General features: G+C 48.1%; 2 protein-coding genes across 10 annotated transcripts; one reads left to right on the top strand and one right to left on the bottom strand.

The window, feature by feature from the left end:
• Positions 1-1,802: 1,802 nt before the first annotated feature.
• Positions 1,803-6,334, bottom strand: MRPS16 (mitochondrial ribosomal protein S16). 4 transcript variants are annotated; one of them, XM_035119844.3, is made up of 4 exons: positions 6,229-6,334; positions 5,302-5,326; positions 3,657-3,917; positions 1,803-2,613 (listed from the first exon to the last, which is right to left on the bottom strand). In XM_035119844.3, the coding sequence occupies exons 2-4, from the start codon at positions 5,312-5,314 to the stop codon at positions 2,489-2,491; spliced, it is 399 nt and encodes a 132-aa protein (XP_034975735.1). In that variant the 5' UTR covers positions 5,315-5,326; positions 6,229-6,334; the 3' UTR covers positions 1,803-2,488. The 4 variants fall into 4 exon arrangements, with proteins under 4 accessions (XP_034975735.1, XP_088527810.1, XP_034975734.1 ...); XM_088671684.1 differs by having other exon boundaries at positions 6,120-6,236; XM_035119843.3 differs by lacking the exon at positions 6,229-6,334 and adding an exon at positions 5,917-6,209.
• Positions 6,335-6,396: 62 nt separating this feature from the next.
• CCDC27 (coiled-coil domain containing 27) lies at positions 6,397-21,018 on the top strand. 6 transcript variants are annotated; one of them, XM_060276158.2, is made up of 14 exons: positions 6,397-6,529; positions 7,096-7,195; positions 7,973-8,188; positions 8,360-8,489; positions 9,777-9,908; positions 10,756-10,901; positions 12,189-12,368; positions 14,112-14,342; positions 15,525-15,720; positions 16,419-16,549; positions 17,594-17,671; positions 18,695-18,907; positions 20,546-20,650; positions 20,771-21,018. In XM_060276158.2, exons 3-14 carry the CDS (start codon positions 8,021-8,023, stop codon positions 20,900-20,902), a joined length of 1,842 nt encoding a protein of 613 aa, XP_060132141.1. In that variant the 5' UTR covers positions 6,397-6,529; positions 7,096-7,195; positions 7,973-8,020; the 3' UTR covers positions 20,903-21,018. The 6 variants fall into 6 exon arrangements, with proteins under 6 accessions (XP_060132141.1, XP_088527805.1, XP_060132140.1 ...); XM_060276157.2 differs by having other exon boundaries at positions 6,422-6,529; positions 7,013-7,195; XM_088671682.1 differs by having other exon boundaries at positions 6,529-6,734.
• The last annotated feature ends 661 nt before the right edge of the window (positions 21,019-21,679 follow it).

Genomic DNA, 21,679 nt, shown 5'->3' with positions numbered 1-21,679 from the left:
CAAGGTGCTACTGGACAATTTTTCTTTTCTTTTATAATTTATTTATTTTTTAATATATATTTCTACTACGTCAGACCAACATGGCTACCTACCTCAATTTAATGCCCCAATGGAACTGTTATTCCATCACAACAGCCACCCATTATCTGGAGTAGCGCTTACATTGAGATACAGGTGCCTAACATCTGTGTTTTCTGAAATAAATGAAGACATTTTTGTTCTGGCTGGTTTTCCCAGCAGGATGAATGGGTCTTTGCCACAGGTATCAGTCTTAAGTATGGTTTGAGTTTTGTTTTAAATGCATTTTCTGGTTTTGAATGGCCATTCATGTACATCACCTTGAGACACTTTAGGTGATTAACTGTCAGTAATATTCTGTATGCAAAGCAGATTCTCTACCACCAAACTTATGCCCCTCCCCTTCAGACAAATTTACAAAGGATAAAGCAATCAGTGGCTCATAGCCACGTTGGCTATATATTATTAATTATGGTATTAATCTAATTTATATATTGCCCTATACCCGGAGGTCCAGTAATGGAGGCAGTATGTGTCTGAATACCTAGTTGCCTGGAAGCAATACTGTGTGGTAACTGTTTCTTTCACCCGCTCCTTTTCGGCATCTAGCTGGCCTCTTGGGCGGGAGGGGGGGAGGGGGGAGACGGAACTGGACCCTGGACTAGATGGGCCCTTTTGATTTGCATCAGCAAAGTTCTTATGTTCTAATGGAGTGTTCTACCCCTCCTTTGCCAGCTGCTAGCAGAACATCTGCTTTGCACGCAGAAGGCATACTTCTACAATTCTGTGATGCTATGAATTCCTGGCATCTCCCAGTAGGGCTAGGAGATAACCTTGCAGAGGTGCTCCCAGACAATGTAGACCAGGCATCCCCAAACTGCGGCCCTCCAGATGTTTTGGCCTACAACTCCCATGATCACTAGCTAGCAGGACCAATGGTCAGGGAAGATGTAGACAGTGCTTCTCAACCTTGGGTCCCCAGATGTAGTTGGACTACAACTCCTATCATCCCTGCCCACTGGTCCTGCTAGCTAGGGATGATGGGCGTTGCAGCCCAGCAACAGCTGGAGACCCAATATTGAGAAATACTTGAGTAGAGAATGGGCCCAATGGTCTGACTCTGCATTTGCAAGAATTTGGTTGCTCATTATGGCAGAACCTACACTTTGGGACTCCCAGCCTTTTGAGATTGAGCCTTCACTTTATTCAACGTCCGATAAAAACATTCTTGTTTAGACCAGCCTACCCAGATGCTTAGAAAGTTGAGGTAACTTTAAACTGTTTTATTATTTTGACCTTTGTATGTTTTAAAGCAAAGCTGTAAATATTTATTGATTTTGTTCTATCTTTTTGCAAACCACTTTGAGGTCTTAAATTTTTTTCATCATTCAAGCTATGTATAAATTTCATGAAATAAATAAGAAAAGCCGTTTTGCAGACTGATCTGCCTTTGGGAACTGCCAAATGGAAGAAAAAGAGCATGTGCTCCACCACTGATGAGGAAACCCACAAAGCAAGACTATTTAGATCATGGTGCTGATAGTGCCAAGGTTGCAGGTTTGAGCCCCATATGGAACATCGACATATTCCTACATTGCAGGACTAGATGATCCTCAGGGTCCCTTCCAAGTCTATAATTCTGTTTAGTCTGCTCGTCACAGCCAAGAAGTGGCCAGAGCCCTCAAATCTCATCCAACAACCCCTGCAAATGATTTTGTTTTTTTTGCCAGACACACCTCTTCTTGGGCATCCCTGGACATTCATATATACAACATACCAAGACCTAGAAACTTAATTTTTTTTATTTACCAGAAAGCTGAATTTTGCACCTTTTAGTGGGAGGAGGTAGATCAACAGGCAGGCGCGTAGATGGAAAACTTCCCTCCCATCAGTCTATTAACATTCCTCTGCCAAAGTGGTCCAGGAGGAAAGCCTTTCCCCCAATAAAGTATCTCACAAGGCAGTGACTCTGCAGACACCAGAGAAGCGTTAAATCTGGCCAAGGGAGAAAGAACTGAATTTTTAAAGACGGGAGCAGGAAACCTACGGATGGTTGGATGACGATAAATGGCCAACTGGCAGCAAAGGCAGTGGACAGGGATAATGGGAGTTGCAGTCCTGCAAAGGCTCCCATCCCATGTTGCTGGAAGTACCTCTCCTAGCAGGTGTTGCAACGCTTATGTTGAGTCGGGCTGTGAGCTAGGCCATGGGGTGGGGAAGCTGCAGCCCTCCAGGTGGAACTGGGCTCCAGCTCCCATCATCCCTGCCCAATGGTCATTCTGGCAGGGGTTGAGGAGGGTCCAAGAGCACCTGGTGGGCCACACGTCACCAAACCTGAAGAAGGCTGTGGCTCTATCATGTTGCAAGCAGAGACAGAGCCTGTGTCTGCTCACTTCTCCTGCACAACAGGCAGTCCTTCATCCTGGCACTGCCTTATGAGCTGGTAGCGAGAGCCCCCACACTTTGCTCTTTATTCATTCTGAGCTGAGCTTGCTTCTTCCTGAGCAGCCCTCTCAGCCTGCTGGGCTTGTGCTTTCCTCACTCTTTCGGCGTTTGTGATGGTCATTGGATGCAGGGGGAAGAATCCAGAAAGCCCTGGGCAGGGGAAAGAAAAAAAGGCACTTTGTTGTTACTTCACGGCAGGGGTGGGGGAACCTCTCTCAACCTGATGGGTCACATTCGCTTCCGGTCAACTTTCCAGGGGGCATGTATGAATGGGGTGTGAGGCCAGAGGCAAAAGCGGCTGGAGCAATTTGTGTAGTTATTACTTTTGCGCCAATAGGCTGCCTTCTCTATCCATCCATCCATCCAGCAAAGCAAAGAGGCATTATCAGAGTTCAAGCCACACACCTGAGAGTGTGAAGCAGGGGCAGTGAGGGGGTGTGGCTTAGGGAGAATTCTGAGGACCAGATATAGAGTGCTGGAGGGCCACATTTGGTCCCTGGTTCTGAAGCTCTCCTTCCCTGCATTAAGTCTCGAGGTCAACTGTCTAAAGCAAAGCACGGCGGGGAGAGTCAGGACACACAAAATCTGGAGTTCATCGCCTTCAGAAAATGTACCAACTATTTCACAGTTCATATGTCAGGGGTGTGTGCTGCTGTTAGACTACAACTCCCATCTGACCCAAGCCACATGTCCAATTATTAGGGACACTGGCTTAAGCACAAAGCTGTGGAAGAACTGATTGCCTGGTTGCCCATGATATCAGGAAGCACACTGTGCTTTCCGTTCCACTTGCTCCCCCGGACAAATTTTCAACTTAAAAATAAATGGGAGGGTTGGGGGGGGGGGAATCCTGCATTGCAGGTAGTTGAACTAGAGGAGTCCTGGGGTCCCTTACACTCTTATGATTCTATGATTCATCACCATCAGGAACTGCCTACGTTCAATGGATAGATGTACAATAACCAGAATTTTATTCAGCAAAAAAAAAACAACCACCAACCCATAGGGATAGGTTATAATAGTGCAGGAGTTGGGCATGGTGGGGAAACCATTAAAAGCATAAACTACATTTAATTTTTGTATAAAATGTTTTGTTCAGCAAGCAAAATGTGAATCTAAGGGAACACACAAAGTGAAAACAAAATAGGAGCAACATTCCCCCCCCCAAAAAGGAGGAAACCAGGTGGCATTACCCAGAAGTTTCTCTACGGGCTTGGTGAGGTGGGCACCATTGGCAATCCAGTATTTCAGCCGCTCGAAGTTCACACCAACGATCCTCTCGTTGTGGCCGTTGGGAAGCGGGTCGTAGCACCCAATCTGCTCCAAGTGCTTCCCGTCCCGGGCTCGCTTGTTCTGTGCGGCCACGATCCGAAAGTAAGGCCTGTTGGCGCAGCCACCCATAGCAAAGCGGATGACGGTATGCACATTGTAGTACTTTTTCAGGAGGCAGTGCCCTGGAAGGGAGACCGTGCAAAGGCAATCTCAACAGAAACCCTGCATTTATTGAAGATTTCCCTCCAGCGGTTAAACAAGCTGAAGGAAATACTTCTTTACACAGAGCATAGTTAAGCCGTGGAACTCGCTCCCAATGGAGGAAGTGATGACCACCAACGCCATAGTGCTTTTCGTCATCTGCAATATATATCACTCATAAATGCTGATTTTTGTTTTTACAACCCCCCCCCCCCGGAAGTGCCTAATATCTGTTTAGTTACAGTTAATTTTTAAGTCGTTCCAGTCTTTAAACAATGGTAAAAAAAAGTTAAAGGACCCCTGGCAATTAAGTCCAGTCGTAGACGACTCTGGGGGACCTTCTGATCGGCAAGCCCAAGAGGCTCAGTGGTTTAGACCACAGCGCTACCCGCATCCCTTAAACAATTCCACAAATCACCACATGTTCTTGGGAGGTCTATAAACGGGTTCTATTGATGTTGCACGTGTAATAAAACTATGCCCTGTTGATTGAAGAGTAGTGACTTTCTTCTCTGTTCAACTCAGACAAGGGCTGCCAGTTTGTCCATTAATATCAAGCCGCAGAGTTGTGACATCCAGATCTCAAACATGTCTGCTTTTAGAGTCTTCCAATGCCTTAAAAACCATACAGCAGTCCATTTGGATGACTTTAAAAGAGGATTCGGCAAATTCATGGATGAGAATGCTACTGGTCACAATGTCTCTCTTCTTCTTATTTATTGTTATTGCTATTTACTGAATTTATACCTGACCCTCCCTCCCCAAGGAGCCCAGGGTGGTAAACAGAGGCAGAGTTTAAAAAACAAATCTAGTAGTTAACACATTCTAAAAGCCATTACAATTGACAACACCTAATACCAGTCAAAGTTAAAAGCATTCTTCCCCCCAGTGATCTAGAGCAGGTATCCCCAAACTTCGGCCCTCCAGATGTTTTGGACTACAATTCCCATCTTCCCTGACCACTGGTCCTTTTAGCTAGGGATCATGGGAGTTGTAGGCCAAAACATCTGGAGGGCCGCAGTTTGGGGATGCCTGATCTAGAGGCTGTCCAGAATAGTATTCTTTAGCCACCAAATGCCTGGGTAAATGGGAATGTTTTCAAACTCCTCCCGAAAGTTAATAATGATGGAGGAAGTCACGCAACTCCACTGATGGAGGTGGTAGGCCTCTAGGAATCACAAGTAAGGATAGCACTGTTGCGCTCGGGTCTTCCTGTGATCTTCCCATAAAGGGCACTTGGTTGGCTGCTGTAAGAACAGGATACCAGAATTGATAGGTCTTTGGCCTGATCCAGCAGGGCTTTCTCACTGGTTCCAGTGTTGTTCCATCACTACATAAGGACAAAATATTATTAAGCCCACTTACCCAGCTGAACCATGATGTCTGGTTCCTGCAGAGAAGGGGAAACAGAGGTAACAAATCAGATCCCAACACTTAGCAACAGTCTCATTTTAAAACAAACAAAAAGGTGCCATCAGCTTATAGTTATGAAATGAGGAACCAGGCTACCCAAATTTCTGTAATTCTAAGATAAATGAGAGAGGGGGAAGTGGAATAGAAGCTAGGCCCAGGGAATGAGAACAGAGAATCCTTGTGGTCCATTCCTCAATTATTCCTAACCCGGAAACGTAGAAAGCTCCTTTTATACAGTCAGACCACCAGTCCTTTTACAACTGCCACCTTTTTCTGGCAAAATATAGGACAGGATGGGGGGGGGAGAGCAGTTGGGGGGGGGAGAGAATTATTATTTTCCAGCTGGTGCTGAAGTGAATTCAAAGCAATCTATTACAATCTATTGGCCCCTCTGACATTTGTCCCACATCCACGAATTTGTAAATCTGTCTGTGCTTGGCTACCCAGAGCTTAAATACATGACCTTTCACACACCCTTTCGAACACGTGCATTTGGAGAGGATACCTAAAGTGGCAGAGAGAGAGAGAGCATTTTACACTGAAATACGGGGCAATCCTGTATTATACCCTGAATTTAGCAGAGTTATCATCCATCCGCAGCGGCTCTGCAAGGTCTCACATAGCCTTGGGCCCTTCCACATGCAAAGCAGATGCTCAACCACTGAGCTACGCTCCTTCCCCTCAAAATAAAGTAAGGCGCTAGTCCGAGAAAAGGGGTGATTGAAGCAGCCGGCTTCTCCCCCGCGTGGCGAGCGGCGTGGCAGCTGTACCTGCTGCCTGAGCCCTTAGCTGCCATTCACCAAACCCGCGCAAGGCAACTCGGTTCGTTCACACGACCACAATTCCCTTCCAAGCAACAACCGCAGAAACGCTACTTACAAGGTCCTGGAGGTCAGAAGCCGCGTGAGGAGCCCGAGTCGCCCCCGCGCATGCGTTTGCGGAGGCACGAGCGGCTGGACGAGCGTGGGAGCGGCGACCAATCAGAACTCGGTGTATTAAAAAAAAAAGACACCGAAGCGCATGCGCCAGAGGGCGACGGGAGCTGTAGTTCCCCTTCCGCGTTGCTAAGCAACCGCATTAGGCCGCGCTGGCGGGGAACCAGCCAGCGCGCTCCTTGGCCGGGCTCCGGCTCGCGCGGCCGGAGAGCCTGGGGAGGGCGCGGCCCGTGGCCCTTTGGCAGGTGAGGGGGAAGGAGGAGGAGGAGAGGAGAGCGGAGCGAAAGGCCGAGAGAAGCTTCAGCACAACGCCCAGAGGGAGAATAAGAGAACAGGCCCCGCCTCTGCCTTTTGGCCACGCCCTTTTGGGCACGCCTTTGTTGCGCTTGCCGGCTTCCGATGCGCATGCGTGCGCTGGTAGCGTACGTAGAATCATACAGTAGTTGGAAGGTATTCCCGGGGTCATCTAGTCCAACCCCCTGAGGGGGTTAGCACCCCACACATATTAAATTGGTTTCTTTTTAATGGATTCATTGATGAATTTAAATAACTCTGCACGTCATCAAACCTTGATATAGGTGCTTAAAAAAATGTATAGAGATAGTTTGGTATATACTCTGAACTTAAAATTTAACCACCCACACTTAAAGTTGTGTGCTGTCGCATGTTAGGACAGGCTGTCTGTAATCTTGTCTCTCTCTCTTTTTGCTTTCTTTTCCTGTTGTTAGAACATACCAGCACATCGAAAACAGCTGGAAAAGGGTCTCTCCTTGTTCACTCAGCCCCACCATTTTATAATTTGTCTTTCCAGACGGATCAACAAAAACGTTTGATTGGTTCATCTAGCCACTAAACCTTGCGGCCCTGAAATATATTGCTTTATGCCACGTTCCTAACTGCATTTACTCAAGGTAAGTCTTAATAGTGGAAGTGATGTTATTCGTGGAGGATAAGGTTACCTGTGGCTACTAGCCACGGTGGCTGCGCTCTGCTGTCGAAGGCAGTAGACCTCTTGAATACCTGTTGCTGGGAGATAGTGTATCTTCACTCGGTTCCTGCTGCCAGGTTTCCCAGGGGCTTCTGGTTGGCCACTCTGAAGACAGGAGTTTGGACTTTTATTATTATGAATTCAATTTTTATATCGCCAGCTATCAAAAGATCCCAGGGCTACGTCCAACATTAAAAACACATTACAGAACATCCATGGGAAAAAAACACAAAAAGCATATGTACAGGCAGCCTAATAAGGCAATAGTCATCATCACAGTCCTCTCCCACCACACACTTTCCACAGGCCATGGGTTATTTAATGGCTAAAGGCCTGGGTAAAGAAGAATGTTTTTGTCTGGTGCCTAAAGACATGGGAGAGTGTTCCACAATCAGGGAGCCACCACAGAAAAGGCCCGGCTCTTGTTGTCACCTTCCGAACTTCTCTGCGATGGGGGACGTAGAGAAGGGCCTCAGATGACAAGCGCATGGGCCGGGTTGGATCAGCCTTTGACCTGATCCAGCAGCCAGGCTCTTCTCAGTCGGAAGTATGTCCCACTCGTGTTCAGTAGGCGTGTGGGGGGGCGGTGTCTATTCACAGACACAGTGTGCATAGGCTCACAGTCTTTGTTCAGTCCTATATACCCCATCTGACAATAAGAAGATCTCTTTTTCTCATAACGGGCTTTTAAACTTTGCAGGGCTCTTTACCCCTTTGTTGCAACGGAAGCAACTGAGCCGCTGCCCTCATGGAGGCACGCGACACCTTGATGAGGAAGAGCTTCACTGTGCTGCAGGAAATGAGTGAACGGAAGCAGCGGCAGCAGCAGATCAATCCGATGTGGACGCCTCCATCTAGCGGCAAAACCATCTCCAGCAAAGCAGGCCAAGCAGTCAGGGAGTACTACGAGAAGCAGGTAGGCAAAGCCTTGATACGAGCAGAATCCTAGCATGAATTTGAAAGAGCCCTGGACGTCATTTAGTCCAGCCCTGCCTGCTCAGTGCATGATGCCGTTAACGGCAGAGGTTGCCGATGCAGTGCCTCCTTTCTCGTCTCCTTTGCACCCTCAATTCCTCTCCTTCCCCAGGCTAAGGAACAGCTGCCGAGCCCTACAAGGTCTCCCTACACGCCCGAGGTGGAGGAACTGCGGAAATCCTTCCTCATGCGCCCTGGGTGCCCCAGGTACAGCCACAGAGCTACTTCAACATCTCGCCTTGGTAAGGCTCAAGAGGAAGAGGCAGTCTCTGTGGGAGGACAGTGTGGTGTAGTGGGCTGGAGGACAGCTTTCCCCAACCTATGGTCCTCCATCCAGGCATTGCTGGGCTGCAACTCCCATCAGCCCCCAGCCAGCATGGCCAATGGTAAGTAGTGGTGGGAGTTGGGAGTCCAACAACACATGGAAGGCAGCAAGTTTCCCCATCCCTGAGCTAGGTGGAGCAATGGGCTGAAGTGTTTTTCTGTAGTGCAGAGATGGGGAACCTCAGCCCAGCACCAAAGGTGGCCCCTCAGGCCTCTCTTTTTGGCCTTTGGGACTCTCCCCAGGCTGCATCCTGTTCACAACCCCACACCCCTGCTGTGTACCTGCATGTGTGCTTTTGCCTGGCATTGTACTCTGCTAACATCTCCTTTCCTTTCCCTAGCTAGCAGGACCAGTGGTCAGGGACGATGGGAACTGTAGTCCAAAAACAGTTGGAGGCACAAGTTTGGGAAGCTCTGTCCTAGTCCTACACTCTACCCTCGTCAACACATAGGAAGGATAGAGAGGTGTGGGGGTGCCTATGGAAAATAACCTACCGCAAAAGTAAAATTTAAATTCATTGCTCCACCCAGTTTTGCCTCTGGCCCCAGCTGCCACTAGCATGTGCCCCCCCCCCCCCGAAGGTTGCGGAGAAAGAAACCTGGCCCTTGGGATGAAAAAGGTTCCCCACCCTTCTCTGGGGGCTGCCCCCAAACAGGTGAGATGTGTGCAATAGCTAGGAGCAAGCAGTCATCAAAGTACTTTAATGAGGACCTTTCCATCCATTGTTATCAATCAAGAAGGCATCTTAACTCTAACTCAAGACATCTTACTTGAACTGTCAGGATGTTAGCGTACATTCCAGATAACTGACTTCTGAGCTTGCTAAGTGCTATTGTAACCGTAACCTGCCCCTCTTCCAGAATCTGCTCAAATCCAAAATGTCTCCTCGGGTAGGCATGAGAACCAATGGTCCTTCAGGATGTTGCTGGACTTCAGTTCCCACCAGCCTCAACCATCATGGCCAGTGGTCAGGGAAGAGGGGAGTTGTGATCATTCAGTAGCCTGCTGAGAGCCGAAGGTTTTGTTTTGTAATTTGCTGCACGCTGTCTAAACGGAAAAAGTGGTACCTCCATTGTTGGCGATTTCCATGCACCGTGTGTATGAAAGACCCATGTAACCGTCTCCTTCCTCCTCCTCCTCCTCCTCCTCCTCCTCCTCCTCCTCCTCCTCCTCCTCCTCTTCCTCTTCCTCTTCCTTCTTGCAGGGAATGAGATAACCAAAGTCCACCTGCCTTGTAACATCAGCACTATAAGTCTGTCCTCCCAGCTCTCATTGGAAGAGTGGAACATGATATTTCAGAGACCAGATATCTTTGAGTCAAAGAGCTACCTCAAATGTGAGTGCCTTTGTCTGACTCGCTGGTTCCCACACAGATCCCTCCCCTCCCCTTCCTGATGCAAACCGGAGTTTACATCTCAGGACTATGTGCAGAAAGGGGCGTGGGGTGGGCAGCTTTCACTATGTTTAAACAAGTTACAGGTAGGTAGCCGTGTTGGTCTGACGTAGTTGAAACAAAAAATAAAAAAAAATCCTTCCAGTAGCACCTTAGAGACCAACTAAGTTTGTCATAGGTATGAGCTTTCGTGTGCATGCACACTTCTTCAGATACACTGAAACAGAAGTCACCAGACCCTTATGTATAGTCAGAGGGTGGGGAGGGGTATTACTCAGAAGGGTGGTGGGAATGGGTGATTGGCTGATAGGTGTGGTAAACCTGTTGACGACTGTTAATGACTGCAATTGGTCTTGCAGGAAAAAGCAAGGAGTGAGATGGCTGAAGAAAGCTTTATCATGTATAATGAGATAAGAATCCAATGTCCTTATTCAGACCAGGCTCTCCATGGTTTTAAGCTTGGTAATAAGTTGCAATTCAGCAACTTCTCTTAAACAAAACTGCAGTGCTTTCGTTTCAGCGGCTATAACTCGCCTCTTTTCAGGCAATTGAGCTGGACGATTTCTAGCTTTCTGATGCGGTGCCTTCTTTTTATAATGGCAATGTATTAAATGTATCGTTAAAGGGCTCCACCATTGCCCATGGCACCCTGGGTGCTTTCAGACTATTGCTAGACCTGTGTGGGTTTCAGTGGCATCCCAGCAGATTCAGGACTAGTGTCAGAGATGATCCATAGCACTACCTTGATGGTGCCTTTCTCTCCTCCACTCCATTGCCACTGCGCACACAGATTGTCCGGCCTCATCTACTCAGAGCATGCTTGGGTTGCCTAAGTGGAGAAGTTTCACTGAGGGCTTCACAGGCAGTGGCTACCCGAAAAGCCAAATCCTCAAAGGATGCAGAATCCCATGGTACGTCAGTCTGCTGCAAGAAAAGGTAAGGATGTGACTGTCAAAGCAGCTTGGCAGAGGAAAGGGAGCAGGGGACTGGGCTGTGCAAGGCTTACTGGAAAGCACTGGCACTGTAGAGGCCCTTCCTGGTACCCTGGATGCTGAGCATGGGGGGGACTCATGCCTTTAGTGGAGTTCTTCATTAACCACACTGTTGTGATGTTTAAGACAACTTTACTTGGTCACAGCAGCGGCCGCTGGGGAGAACGCAAACGTGGAGTCTGCAAGCCTATGAATTATGCAGGCTTATATAGAGCCATGCCTTCACCTTAGCTTTACAGGTGCATGGAAACTTAGTCCCATTCTCAGGGGGGAAAGCATGCCTGCCGTATTGGAGCCTGCTCTCTCATCACGCTAGTTTTCTCCTGCACGAACATTAATGCAGCCAGAGTAATAGAGCTATCCTTCCACAGATACAGCTTTTTATATCATGTGTAGGCTATTTATCAAAGCATAAACAGTTTTATAATTTCCACTACGTGCTCCTCTAGGGAGGCACCTGGAAGTGGGCCTCCGGTGCAGGTCAATGGATCTGAGTAGGTTCAACACCAGGAGAAGCGCTCTGAAAGATATAGGGGTCCTGAACTACACGGGCCTTTATAGACCCAAGACAGCATGATGAGTTGGGGCTTGGGAACATACAGCTGATGGAAAGATCTCTGGCTCCTGGAGATCTTCTGCCTGCCAGAGTAAAAAATACTAGGCTACATCAATAGTCTTCCTTGTATCTGAGCGTGGCTGTCTTTCCTCCCTACCCCATACAACAGTCAAGGGCAACTGTTTTCAGCTTGAGGGCCACATTCCCTTGCGGCAGGCCTTCTGCTGGGCCCGCATGCCAGCAGAGGGCATGACCAGAGGTGAAAAGTAGGGGGGCAGCGGGGGCAGCTCTTTCCCTTTTCACAGCAGCCTACATTCCAGCAGGGCTTCTATACAGAAGCATGCATTTCTCCATACTCTGCCAAGGCAAGCATGATCCGAGCTCTGGGACACCTTCCAGCCAGGCAGAAACTCTCAAGGAGGGCAAAGAGTAAGGCCAGTAAGGGAGAATGGCCGGGGATTGCTGCAAGGGCCAGGCAGAGCAGCCTGGGTGGCTGCATTTGACCTGTGGCCAGAGGTTCCCCACCCTGGCCATGTAAGCAGGCAAAAGTGTTTATTGTAGAACCAGCCTTGCCTGGTGGTACCCATGTCATGCAACTGTAGGAAGTGTCTTTGAGGTCTCAACCTGGCTGTTCTCTTATCTCTCTCTCTCTCTCTCCCCACCCCCCACCCCCAGGATACAACTTTGCAAAAGATGGAAGCGGAACTCGTCCGCCTTGCCAACTGCGAAGCAGAGAGCATCCGGAAGGACGACGTGATCTCAGTCCTCCGGGAGGAGCTGGAAGTGATGCAGATGCAGCTGGACCAGGCCCAGCAGGGGGGTGAAATCACCCCAGTGGAGGTTCCTGTCCCGAAGGTTGGCCCAGTCCTTCTTATTTGTTTATTGATTTAGTGACTTTTTGTCCTCTGAAGACCTGAGATTGGTGTATACGTAGTTCTCCCCTGCTCCGCATTTTACTCTCACAACAACCCTGTGTGGTAGGTTATGCTGAGAGGCTGAGGCTTGCCCAAGGTTAACCAGCAGGCTTTACGCCCAAGTGGGGACCCGAACCTGGGTCTCCTGGGTCCTAGTTTGACACGTGAACCACTGTTTTTTAAATTTTCATTTCAACAATTTGCATGCCACTTAACCACTATACAGTAAGACTAAATGTGAGTTAAAACTATGAAATCAGCACTCACTTGGAAACCTGCTGAGATAATCTTTGAAGAATAAAAAATTCAGTAAGCACTGGACATTCAACAGGCCTGGCTGACCTCAAATGGAAGGGAGTGCCACAAAAATTGGACCAGGGCTGGCCCTAAGGCAAGGCTGGGTGGCGCAATGCGCCGGGGTGCCAGGGTTGCCGCGCTGCTGCGCCCGCCAGACAGCCCGGCCGCCCTCCCGCTCGCCCTGCTCCTTGCCTCCCTCCCTCCCTCCTTCCCGCCATGGGTTCGAGTCCCGGCCTCAGCCTGGCGGGGTGGGTCGGGGGCATGAGGAGGACAAGAGGCCGGGCGCTGCACAGCACTGCCCCCCTCCCCAGCAGAGGTCTCCATGCAGGAGGAGGCAGCGCTGGTGCCCCGGAGCACAACCAGGCAGCCCGGCCCACCTGCTGCGGCGCCCCTGAGCCCGGCCCACACTCAGTGCCCAGCCCGCCCATGCCATGTCCCTCCTCTGCGTCCGCGGTGAGTTGGGGGGGGCAACGGCGGAGGGACCTTTGCTCGATGTGGTTAAGACAGGCCTGAATTGGACCCATGGCACTGAACACAGAGAGGCTCCTAGTGGATATGAGCCACAGGGGATCACTGGCAGCTACCTCATTGCAGGGTGTTGGACTAGATAATCCTCATGGTCCCTTCCAGCTCTACAGTTTTATGATTCTCTTATTCCTGCACTGCGGAGGGTTGGACTAGATGACTCACGAGGTCCCTTGCAACTCTGCAGTTCTATGAAAAGAAGGATCCTGAACCACATGACACCACATTGGCTGTCTGTGTGTAATTCTGTAAGTCTCTATATGTGCCAGGGGCTCTTACTTTACAATCTTAACTAAAGGGAAAGCAGGGAAAGTGAATACACAGCCTCTGTGCTAATGGCAAATGCTTGGGGATATGCTTGGTGGATTCACCCTCAGTGGTGGCTGGTGCCTGTAGGGATTGGTAGGGCAGAAGGCCTGGAGGCCAACAGTGGCAGGCATAGCCAGAGTCAATGGCAGGCAGAATCCCTATGCCCCCTATGCTTTGCATCCTTTGTGGCCAGTACAGTGGTTCCTCTAGTTACAAACTTAATTCATTCCGGAGGTCCGTTCTTAACCTGAAACTGTTCTTAACTAGAGGCGTGCTTTCGCTAATGGGGCCTCTTGCTGCCACTGTGCCGCCGGCACACGATTTCCATTCTCATCCTGGGGCAAAGTTCTCAACTCGAGGAACTCTTCCAGAGTTTGTAACCTGAAGCATTTGTAACCTGAGATGTTTGTAACTCGAGGTACCACTGTATTTCCTACAACAGTTCTGAGATAACCTTACAAGTTCCAGCAGCATTTCTTCAAGTTACTGGAGGGCTGCACCCTCAGTTTCCAGCTTCAGCACCTTCTGAATCTTTTATCCCTCTCCTTAAAAGGAACTGGAAGAAAAAATTATGCGGCAAGTGAGCGACCCGAACCTGCGCAGGCGAGGTGTCTCTCTGCCGGTCCTTATGCAGCAGAAGAGCATCCCGGAAGATTTCCGGCAGGAATTGGAGCGGTTGAAAATGGAGCTGGCCCAGTCAGATAGACAGGTGGACTCCAAGGTGGAGCTCCTTAGCAAGACACTGCTGAAGGATCAGAATGAACTGGAGCAGCTGGAGAAAGAGGTGAGCCTAAAGGCCAGTTGGGGAGAAATTTTTCTACACTCGTAGCAGATTTGTTTCCTAAGCCCTGGTGTCTGTCCAGCACCGTCCACACAAAAGAGGGGAGGTTTCTGCAAGCATGGGAAACACACAAAGATTTGCGGAAGTACAAAATGTCTATGGGGCTGGGGCAGAACCCTGTCCCCTCTCCTAGCTAAAGATGGGCGCCCTTTGACCTGTGGTTCAAATGTCGCCCCTAGGATTGCCTATCTGGCCCTTGTGAGTCCCTTTCCCTTTGCCATCCTGCCTTTCTCCCAGGCCACAGCAAGACCTCAGTCTCCAGTGTCCAAACTGATCTGGCTGGCACCCTTCTTATCAGGGTCAGACTTGGCAGTGGTGAAGTTAGGTGATTTTAGACTCCGGTCTTAAGGACCCTACTGCTTTAAGAAGGTTCAATCCCCAGTGTCTCCAGGTCACCCTGTTGAGCTGCTGCCAGTCCGTGTAGACAATGCTGAACAAAGTGGAGCAAGCTTCTGGCTTGGTTTAAGAAAGCTTTTATGTGCCTAAGTCATCCTTGTCACTTTGCTTACTTAATGTGGTCAGTCTTGCTGCTGCATTGAACGGGGCCCACCTTCTCACTCTGTGGTGTCCCAGAATCTGCACCCTAAAGTTCTGCCCCGCTGGTGAGTAAAATGTCTAATCCAGGAAGGGAAAATGGAAGAAGAAGGGGGAACATTTGGGTGGAGGAACTTAGCAGAGGCCAGTTTCTCCTTTTTCCAGTTGAAAATTTGGTTCTGCACATTTCCGCAGCAATTTGACATTTTTTTGGGGGGGGGGAACCCAACATCCCCTAAACACTAGTGAGAATTCATCAGTATTTTAGTGTGAATTTCTCCTAACACATCCATTTTGGGGGGGTGGAGTTTCCCCTACTATAATGCATTTTTAATGCCCTTTTCAGTAAGGTATGCATTTCCATGCAAACCTTCTCCTTAGGGTGTGCATATTTTGCAGGCCTTGCTTGGAGAGCCGCAGCACAAAATTTGGAGAAGTGCAAATTTCAAAGGTTAATTGCGTTCCAACTCATATCTTGCTTTGAGAAGTATGAATTGGGTAGTTTCTTGTTAAAATGCGAATGAAATTGGCTTTCTCCCACGCCCTTACTTCGGCATCACAATTTTTTTTTTTTGTGCTCTGTCTGCGCAGTACTCTGAAATACAGGAAAAGGTACGCACAGAGGGCGAGGAAGAGATGCGTGTGGAAAGTGGGTCTTACGAAGAAATGCATATGGAAGAATCAGACGAGGAGCTCCTTTTTATCAAGCTTCTCGAGTTCCAGAGGATGAACGACGAGCTGTATGACGAGCTGGAGAAAGTGAAAAGCGATTATGACATGGCCACAGGTACCTTTGGAAAGCTGAGATGGTTATATATGGAAACTGGTTGGCTAATATTTTCCTTGGGGAACCAAGAGTCACTCCTTCTGGAGGCAACCTCACATTGTAGGCGCTGATTGAAATGGAACTAAGGTGAGGCCACTGAGAAACAAGAGGGAGTTGTGAGCATGCTCAGTGGAACCCTGAGGTTAGTTGAAATGCAAAACAATCATTTTGGAATCCAAAGCGGGTGACCTCCTCAAGAGCCCAATGAGAGCTGAGCGTGCCCAGCAACCATGGATTGCTGAGTGTCGGTTGGAAAAAGAAGAGAAAACCAGGGCATGGGGAATGGAATGGAGTTTCCTGGGATTGGGCATGGTAGCCTGTTGAAAAAAGAAAATAAAACCAGGGAATGGAGAATGGAATGGAGTTTCCTGGGATTGGGCATGGTAGCCCGCTGGAAAAAGAAAATAAAACCAGGGAATGGAGAACGGAATGGAGTTTCCTGGGATTGGGATTGGTTGTCCATTGGACGAGAGCATGCCTGCAAGAAGGCGAAAACGAAACAGCAACATTGGTTTGCAAGTCCCTCTCTTGTTAATTCAGAGGGTTTATGCTAGTGGAGAAAGTTTTGAGAAGGGGTGGGTGGGAAAGGGAGAGACTTTCTGGTGCTCCATACTGGGCGGCTTCGATCACATTCATGGGCTTTTCTCTTGATTCCCTAGGCGCTATATCTTCCTTGCAAAGGGAGCTGTCCTTTGAGGCTTCCCAGCTCCGGAAAGCTCACGCAGAACGAGAATTATTGCAGAAGGAGCTGAGGGAGCGGGGAGCTCAGCTGGAAGCCATGTCTAATAAAGTATGTTGATGGGTGGGTGGGTGTCACACAGTTCTGCTGGGTTTGGATTGTGGGGAAGGCTGAGAATTCTTTTAATTTTTTAAGGCCTGGTCTGTAACAGCTGAATGCATGAGATGGTGAGGAGGGGGCCGTTTCTCAGTGGTTGAGCACCTGCACTTCAGGACACTTTTAAAGATGTAGGGAATTCAAATTAATTTGATGTGAATTTGCTGCAAATTAAGAATCGAATGGAAAACAACTACAGAGTGGGAATGATTAGGTTTTTATATACGCAGATGGAGGGAAATGAAAGTTTTTTTTCAGAAATAATAATTAACGGATTCATGTGGATTGAGCACTCCTCACTTGATAACGCTGGAAATGTTAACTAATGTTCACAAGCAGGAATTGACAAATGGATGTTGTTGTTTAGACGTTTAGTCGTGTCCGACTCTTCGTGACCCCATGGACCATAGCACGCCAGGCAAATGGATGGACAAGGACAAAAGGGGGAAATTGTGAATTAGAGATAATTCACAAAAAGTGTTAATTATTGACACATCTGGGAAACCTTTTTCTTTTTTTTTGGAAACAGTTGTATTAAACTTGTTTAATTCGTTATGGATTAAACCCAGCCCAAAATCCTGCAGAGCTGCTGGCAGTCGGAGTAGGCATAAGGACATACCAAGAGCCTTGCTCTTGGATCAGGCCAGTGGCCCATCTTGTCCTGCATCCTGTTCTCACAGTGGCCAAAAGCACAAGAGCACTCCTTCCCTCCTGTGGTTTCCAGCAACTGGTGTTCCAGTAGCATTACTGTCTCCCAACTATGGAGGCAGAGCACAGCCATTGTGGCTAGAATCCATTGACCTCCTATGGGAGCAAGTTCTGCAGTTTAAGTAACCCAGGCCATACTGAGTTAGATGCAGCCGTGCTCCGGCTCAGTCTAATGAAGCTTCCTATATTCTTATGGGCTGTACCTTCTAGCTGGGATTTCTGCCGGGCCACGAACATATTAAATGAGGTTGTACTGGGGAGCTTTTTATCATGCTTGCTTTTTTATTTTAGTTTAGCAACTTGAGAGAGGAGAGGAAGCACGAAGAAATGATGGGCTCCATCGAGAGAGAGAATTACAAACTCAGGCAGGTGAGTTGCTGCTCCCTGCCAGTAGGGAGGGCGAATAACTCAGTTTTGGTTTCTCTCGTTTTTCCAGTCTTAAACTTTGATTCTCCACCTTTCCACATCAGTTTGCATTTTTTTGTGGGGGTTGGAGAGGAGGAGTCCTCATGAAATTCTTCAACATTTCCGTTTGAATTTCTCCTAATATGCCCATTATTGCATGCATTTTCCCCTAATTTGATGCATCTTAAAATGATATTTCCCCATATACGGTATATGCATTTGCAGTCGTGCTCCACCCTAGCATATGCATGTCCCCCCCCCCCCCCACACACACCTTACCTGTCTGGGCCACTGCACTGGAAAATTTGGAGAAGTGTGAATTTCAGTGGATGGACTGTGCTTCAGTTCATTTCTTGTTTCAGAAAGTGCAAATCAGGTGGCTTTGTCTCTAAATGCAAACTGAATCCACAAAGCAGGTTCCTAAGTTCTAATTGTGGGTCTCCAGTGTGGTGCCCATGGGCACCAGTGTGCTTGCCAGTACCTCCTAAGGCACCTGCGAAAGAGACTGAGCTTTTCGTGCTCCATTCCTGCAGCCTCAGCCTCTCTTAAATTCAAAGCATTATTCTATTTTGTATTTTGCTTTCTTTATTACTACATTTCTATCCCACCTGTCCTCCAAGGAGCCCAAGGTGCTGTATACGTGTCTCCCTCTCTCCTTTTTATCCTCACAACAGCCCTCTGAGGTAGGTTAGACTGAGCAATAATGATTGGCCCAAGCTGCTGTGCCCCCACAGCAGCCGTTTTGTGACCAGCACTCAATGTCTCCCTTTGCCCTCTCCCCTCACATTTCAATTATTGCTGCACACAGTGTTTGGCCTGAGAAAAATTCGGCGCAGTGCGAATTTTCAAAGGATAGCTGCGTTTCGGTTTGTTTATTAGTCCTGGAACTGCAAATTAGGTAGTTTCCCATTAGAAAGCAAATGAAATCAAAACTTCCATCCTTACTCTTAGTTAACAGTTCTTTCCTTTTCCTCTCCTGCCACGCAGGACCTCACTGATCTGGAATCTAAACTAACTGACAAGAGCCAGATGATTGATGACTTGCAGAGCAACGTCAACCGTCTCCAGGCTGAGCTGTTACTGAATCAGCACCACGTTGGGAACCAGCTGAGCCAGCAGAATGATCTGCAGAGGCAGCTGGAGATCCTGCAGAGGGCAGAGCAGCAAACCAGAGTCATTCTGGAAAGCATCAGTGCCAGGGTAATCTTCTGCACAGATCGCAAGGCTTCTTCAACCACTGCTACCACCGCTATTAATTATTGCTATTACGTCATTGTGATTACCATTATTAACATTTGGATTTCTTACCGACCCTTCACCACAGCAGTGCAAAAATACACTGCTAAAATCAGTTAAAACAAAGGCAGGGCTGTTGGTCCATCTACTGTAGCTGAGTACAACGGTACCTCGACTTACGAATGCCTTGACTCTCGACTTACGGTCCGCTAACCAGGAAGTATTTTCGCCTTGCGTGTGTTCTGCGCATGTGCAGAAGCGGCGTGCGTGGTCTGCGCATGCGCAAAGAGCAAAATCGCGCTTTGCGCACGTGCAAAATGGACGCTTTGACGTCCGAAGTTTTCGACTTCCGAAGAGCGCCACGGAACGGGTCGCCTTCGTAAGTCGAGGTACCACTGTATTGTCTACACCAGGGTTTCCCAAACTTGGGTCTCCAGCTGTTTTTGAACTACCGTACAGTCCCCATAATCTCTGACCGCTGGTTCTGCTAGCTAGGGATGATGGGAGCTGTAGTCCAAAAACAGCTGGAGACCCAAGTTTGGGAAGCCCTGGTCTACGTTGATTGGCAGACGCTCTCCAGGAGTTTTGTGCCCAGTGCAACCTGCTAGGGATTGAACCCAAGACCTTCTGTGTTTAATGCACACTTGCATGCTTACATGCATATGCGCATGTAATGTTATGAAAGTACGTTGATGTCTTCACGCAGGCCCAAACTCTTTTAACTAGTACCTCGGGAACAGAACTGAATTCTGTCGGTCTGCAAAACGGCAGCTCCCGGAGTCAGGTGGTTGGTGCCCATTGGAGCTGGCAGGGAGGCCCAAGAGTAGGTGGCACCAGAGCCAGTGACAGATGCAGCCACTGCCAATGACAAGCAGAGCCAGTTCTAGTTTTGACTGCATCCTCCTTCCTGCTATGTTCCACAAGGGCAACGGTAGGGCTAAGGAGAAGGAATTTTACAGCCAGGGCCATCCACAGTGCTGGATGTAAGCAAGAAGGAAGGCAGGCAGAGAGGGCTGCTTATTGTGAGGCTGTACTCTGTTTGCCTCACTTCCACTTCCCAGAGTTCCTTGTGGTAAGCCATGCTATTTTAAATGGATAAAAAATCTGAATTTAAGTTTCTAGTGCTCTTTGAGAGACGGAAACAAATCAAAAATTTGAAAATGGCATGAAACATTGCTCTTGCAAATCAGTAACCGAGAATCCTGACCGCTTCCGGAATGTCCCTGTTTCAGGGGTGCGATTCAGTCGCGTGCTGGGACATCCAGATTGTGCAACTCAGGTGGATTTGGCACTCTTGTGCAATAAACCCACTTCCAAGAAAACCAGACCTTTTGCTGTAAGGAAAGTGACAGGGATATTCACTGGAAAGTGAGGGATAAGAACTGTTTGGTGCAATGTTGTTCAATCTTCTCCCAAAGAAATCAGGATAAACAATGGTCCTTCTTGGAATCCTTGTGCACGTGTATCAGGACGAATGTAAACAGGTTGCCGGGAGCGACCTCTGCCTCACTGCATTAGCTTTGATTCTAAGGAATGACATTCTCTAATTTTTGAACTAAGGCATTGTCCACTTCATTCCCCCGCCCTTCTTATCACTGAAAGTTTGAAAGGTTTCGGAGCAGAATCATCCAGGCAACTTACAGCACCCCTGGCACCAAGTCTCCCCAGGCCGAAATCACAGATGACGAAGTTTTAGAGTCCTTGCAGGTAAAGGCAACCATGTGGGAGTCAGATTGTCGCTGTGGCTGCAATGCAGAAGTGGGATGGGGGGATGGAATAGCTGCCTCCATTTCTAACGGAAAGCTCCTCTGTGGATCTGTCTTCCAGAAAATAATAACAGACCGTCTAGACTTTTACCAGTTGCTGAAACAGAAAGGGGTGAAAGTCCCAGCTCTGGGCGCCGCTGAACCGCCCCCTCCAGTCACTCCTACCTCTAAGAAAAAGAGTTCCAGCAGATAGAGATTTGAAAGCTAAAGTCTCTCTCTCTTCACATTCTTTCCTAACTGGGGTTTGATCCATTCTTGGTCATCTTTTATAATTCCTTTTCCTGACTCCAATTAAATGATTGCACTTAATGTTTAGTTTTTCTCTCTTACCCACTTGCCGCGTCCTCTTATACTGCAAGAAACCTGCTCCTACTAGTGCTGTAAGATGCTAATAATTTGCATTACCACCAAAGCAGTCATGTCATATCGTTGCAATATAGCTTGAAGACTCAACAGTAGCAACTACTTCCAAAAACACGTTATTTATTTTAATTTTATTGCTAGGGGCCTCGTACCTGGTTTTGCACAGGAATTCTATGACACACACACACAAATCAGTGCAGTTTTTAAATCAGTGGTTGAAATCAGTGCAGGGTTCAGCCCTCCATTGTTATTCCAAATGGTGTCTGGCTGTATCCAGACATGGACGAAAACTTGCTCCTTCATCTCAGGAACCATCGTGCCAAATTTGTGACAATATCTTAAGAGGTGACTAAATGAACAGACAAGCAACTTTCCAAAATATATAGCAGTCTGCATTCATGGCATAACCTTGTGGCAAGAAATTCTGTAAGTTTTCACTGTGCATCAATCTGACGCAAGTGTAAAAATTGCTCAGGAATAACCGTTCAGATGAGATATATTTATAGGGTTGTATCCAGTTAAATCCTAATCAGAGCAGACCCACTGAAACGAATGGATCTAAGTTAGTCATATCCATTAATTTCAGTGAGTCTACTCTGAGTAGGAC

The sequence above is a fragment of the Zootoca vivipara genome, chromosome 6, assembly GCF_965207765.1.
Source record: "Zootoca vivipara chromosome 6, rZooViv2.hap1.1, whole genome shotgun sequence".
NCBI lineage: Eukaryota > Metazoa > Chordata > Lepidosauria > Squamata > Lacertidae > Zootoca > Zootoca vivipara.
The sequence above is the reverse complement of the archived record's forward strand: the minus strand, read 5'-3'. Positions and strand labels throughout refer to the sequence as shown.

What these genes read in the sequence shown, in the direction of transcription:
- MRPS16 (XM_035119843.3), bottom strand. Translation starts at nt 5,943, where the DNA reads ATGGATGATAACTCTGCTAAATTCAGG. An exon ending in AGACATCATGGTTCAGCTGG is followed by an intron (nt 3,918 to 5,301) that starts GTAAGTGGGCTT and finishes TCTCCCTTCCAG; the next exon opens with GGCACTGCCTCCTGAAAAAG. An exon ending in GCCCGTAGAGAAACTTCTGG is followed by an intron (nt 2,614 to 3,656) that starts GTAATGCCACCT and finishes TCCCCTGCCCAG; the next exon opens with GGCTTTCTGGATTCTTCCCC.
- CCDC27 (XM_088671679.1), top strand. Translation starts at nt 8,021, where the DNA reads ATGGAGGCACGCGACACCTTGATGAGGAAGAGCTTCACTGTGCTGCAG. An exon ending in GTCAAAGAGCTACCTCAAAT is followed by an intron (nt 9,909 to 10,755) that starts GTGAGTGCCTTT and finishes CTGCGCACACAG; the next exon opens with ATTGTCCGGCCTCATCTACT. An exon ending in TGGAAGCCATGTCTAATAAA is followed by an intron (nt 16,550 to 17,593) that starts GTATGTTGATGG and finishes TTTTTATTTTAG; the next exon opens with TTTAGCAACTTGAGAGAGGA.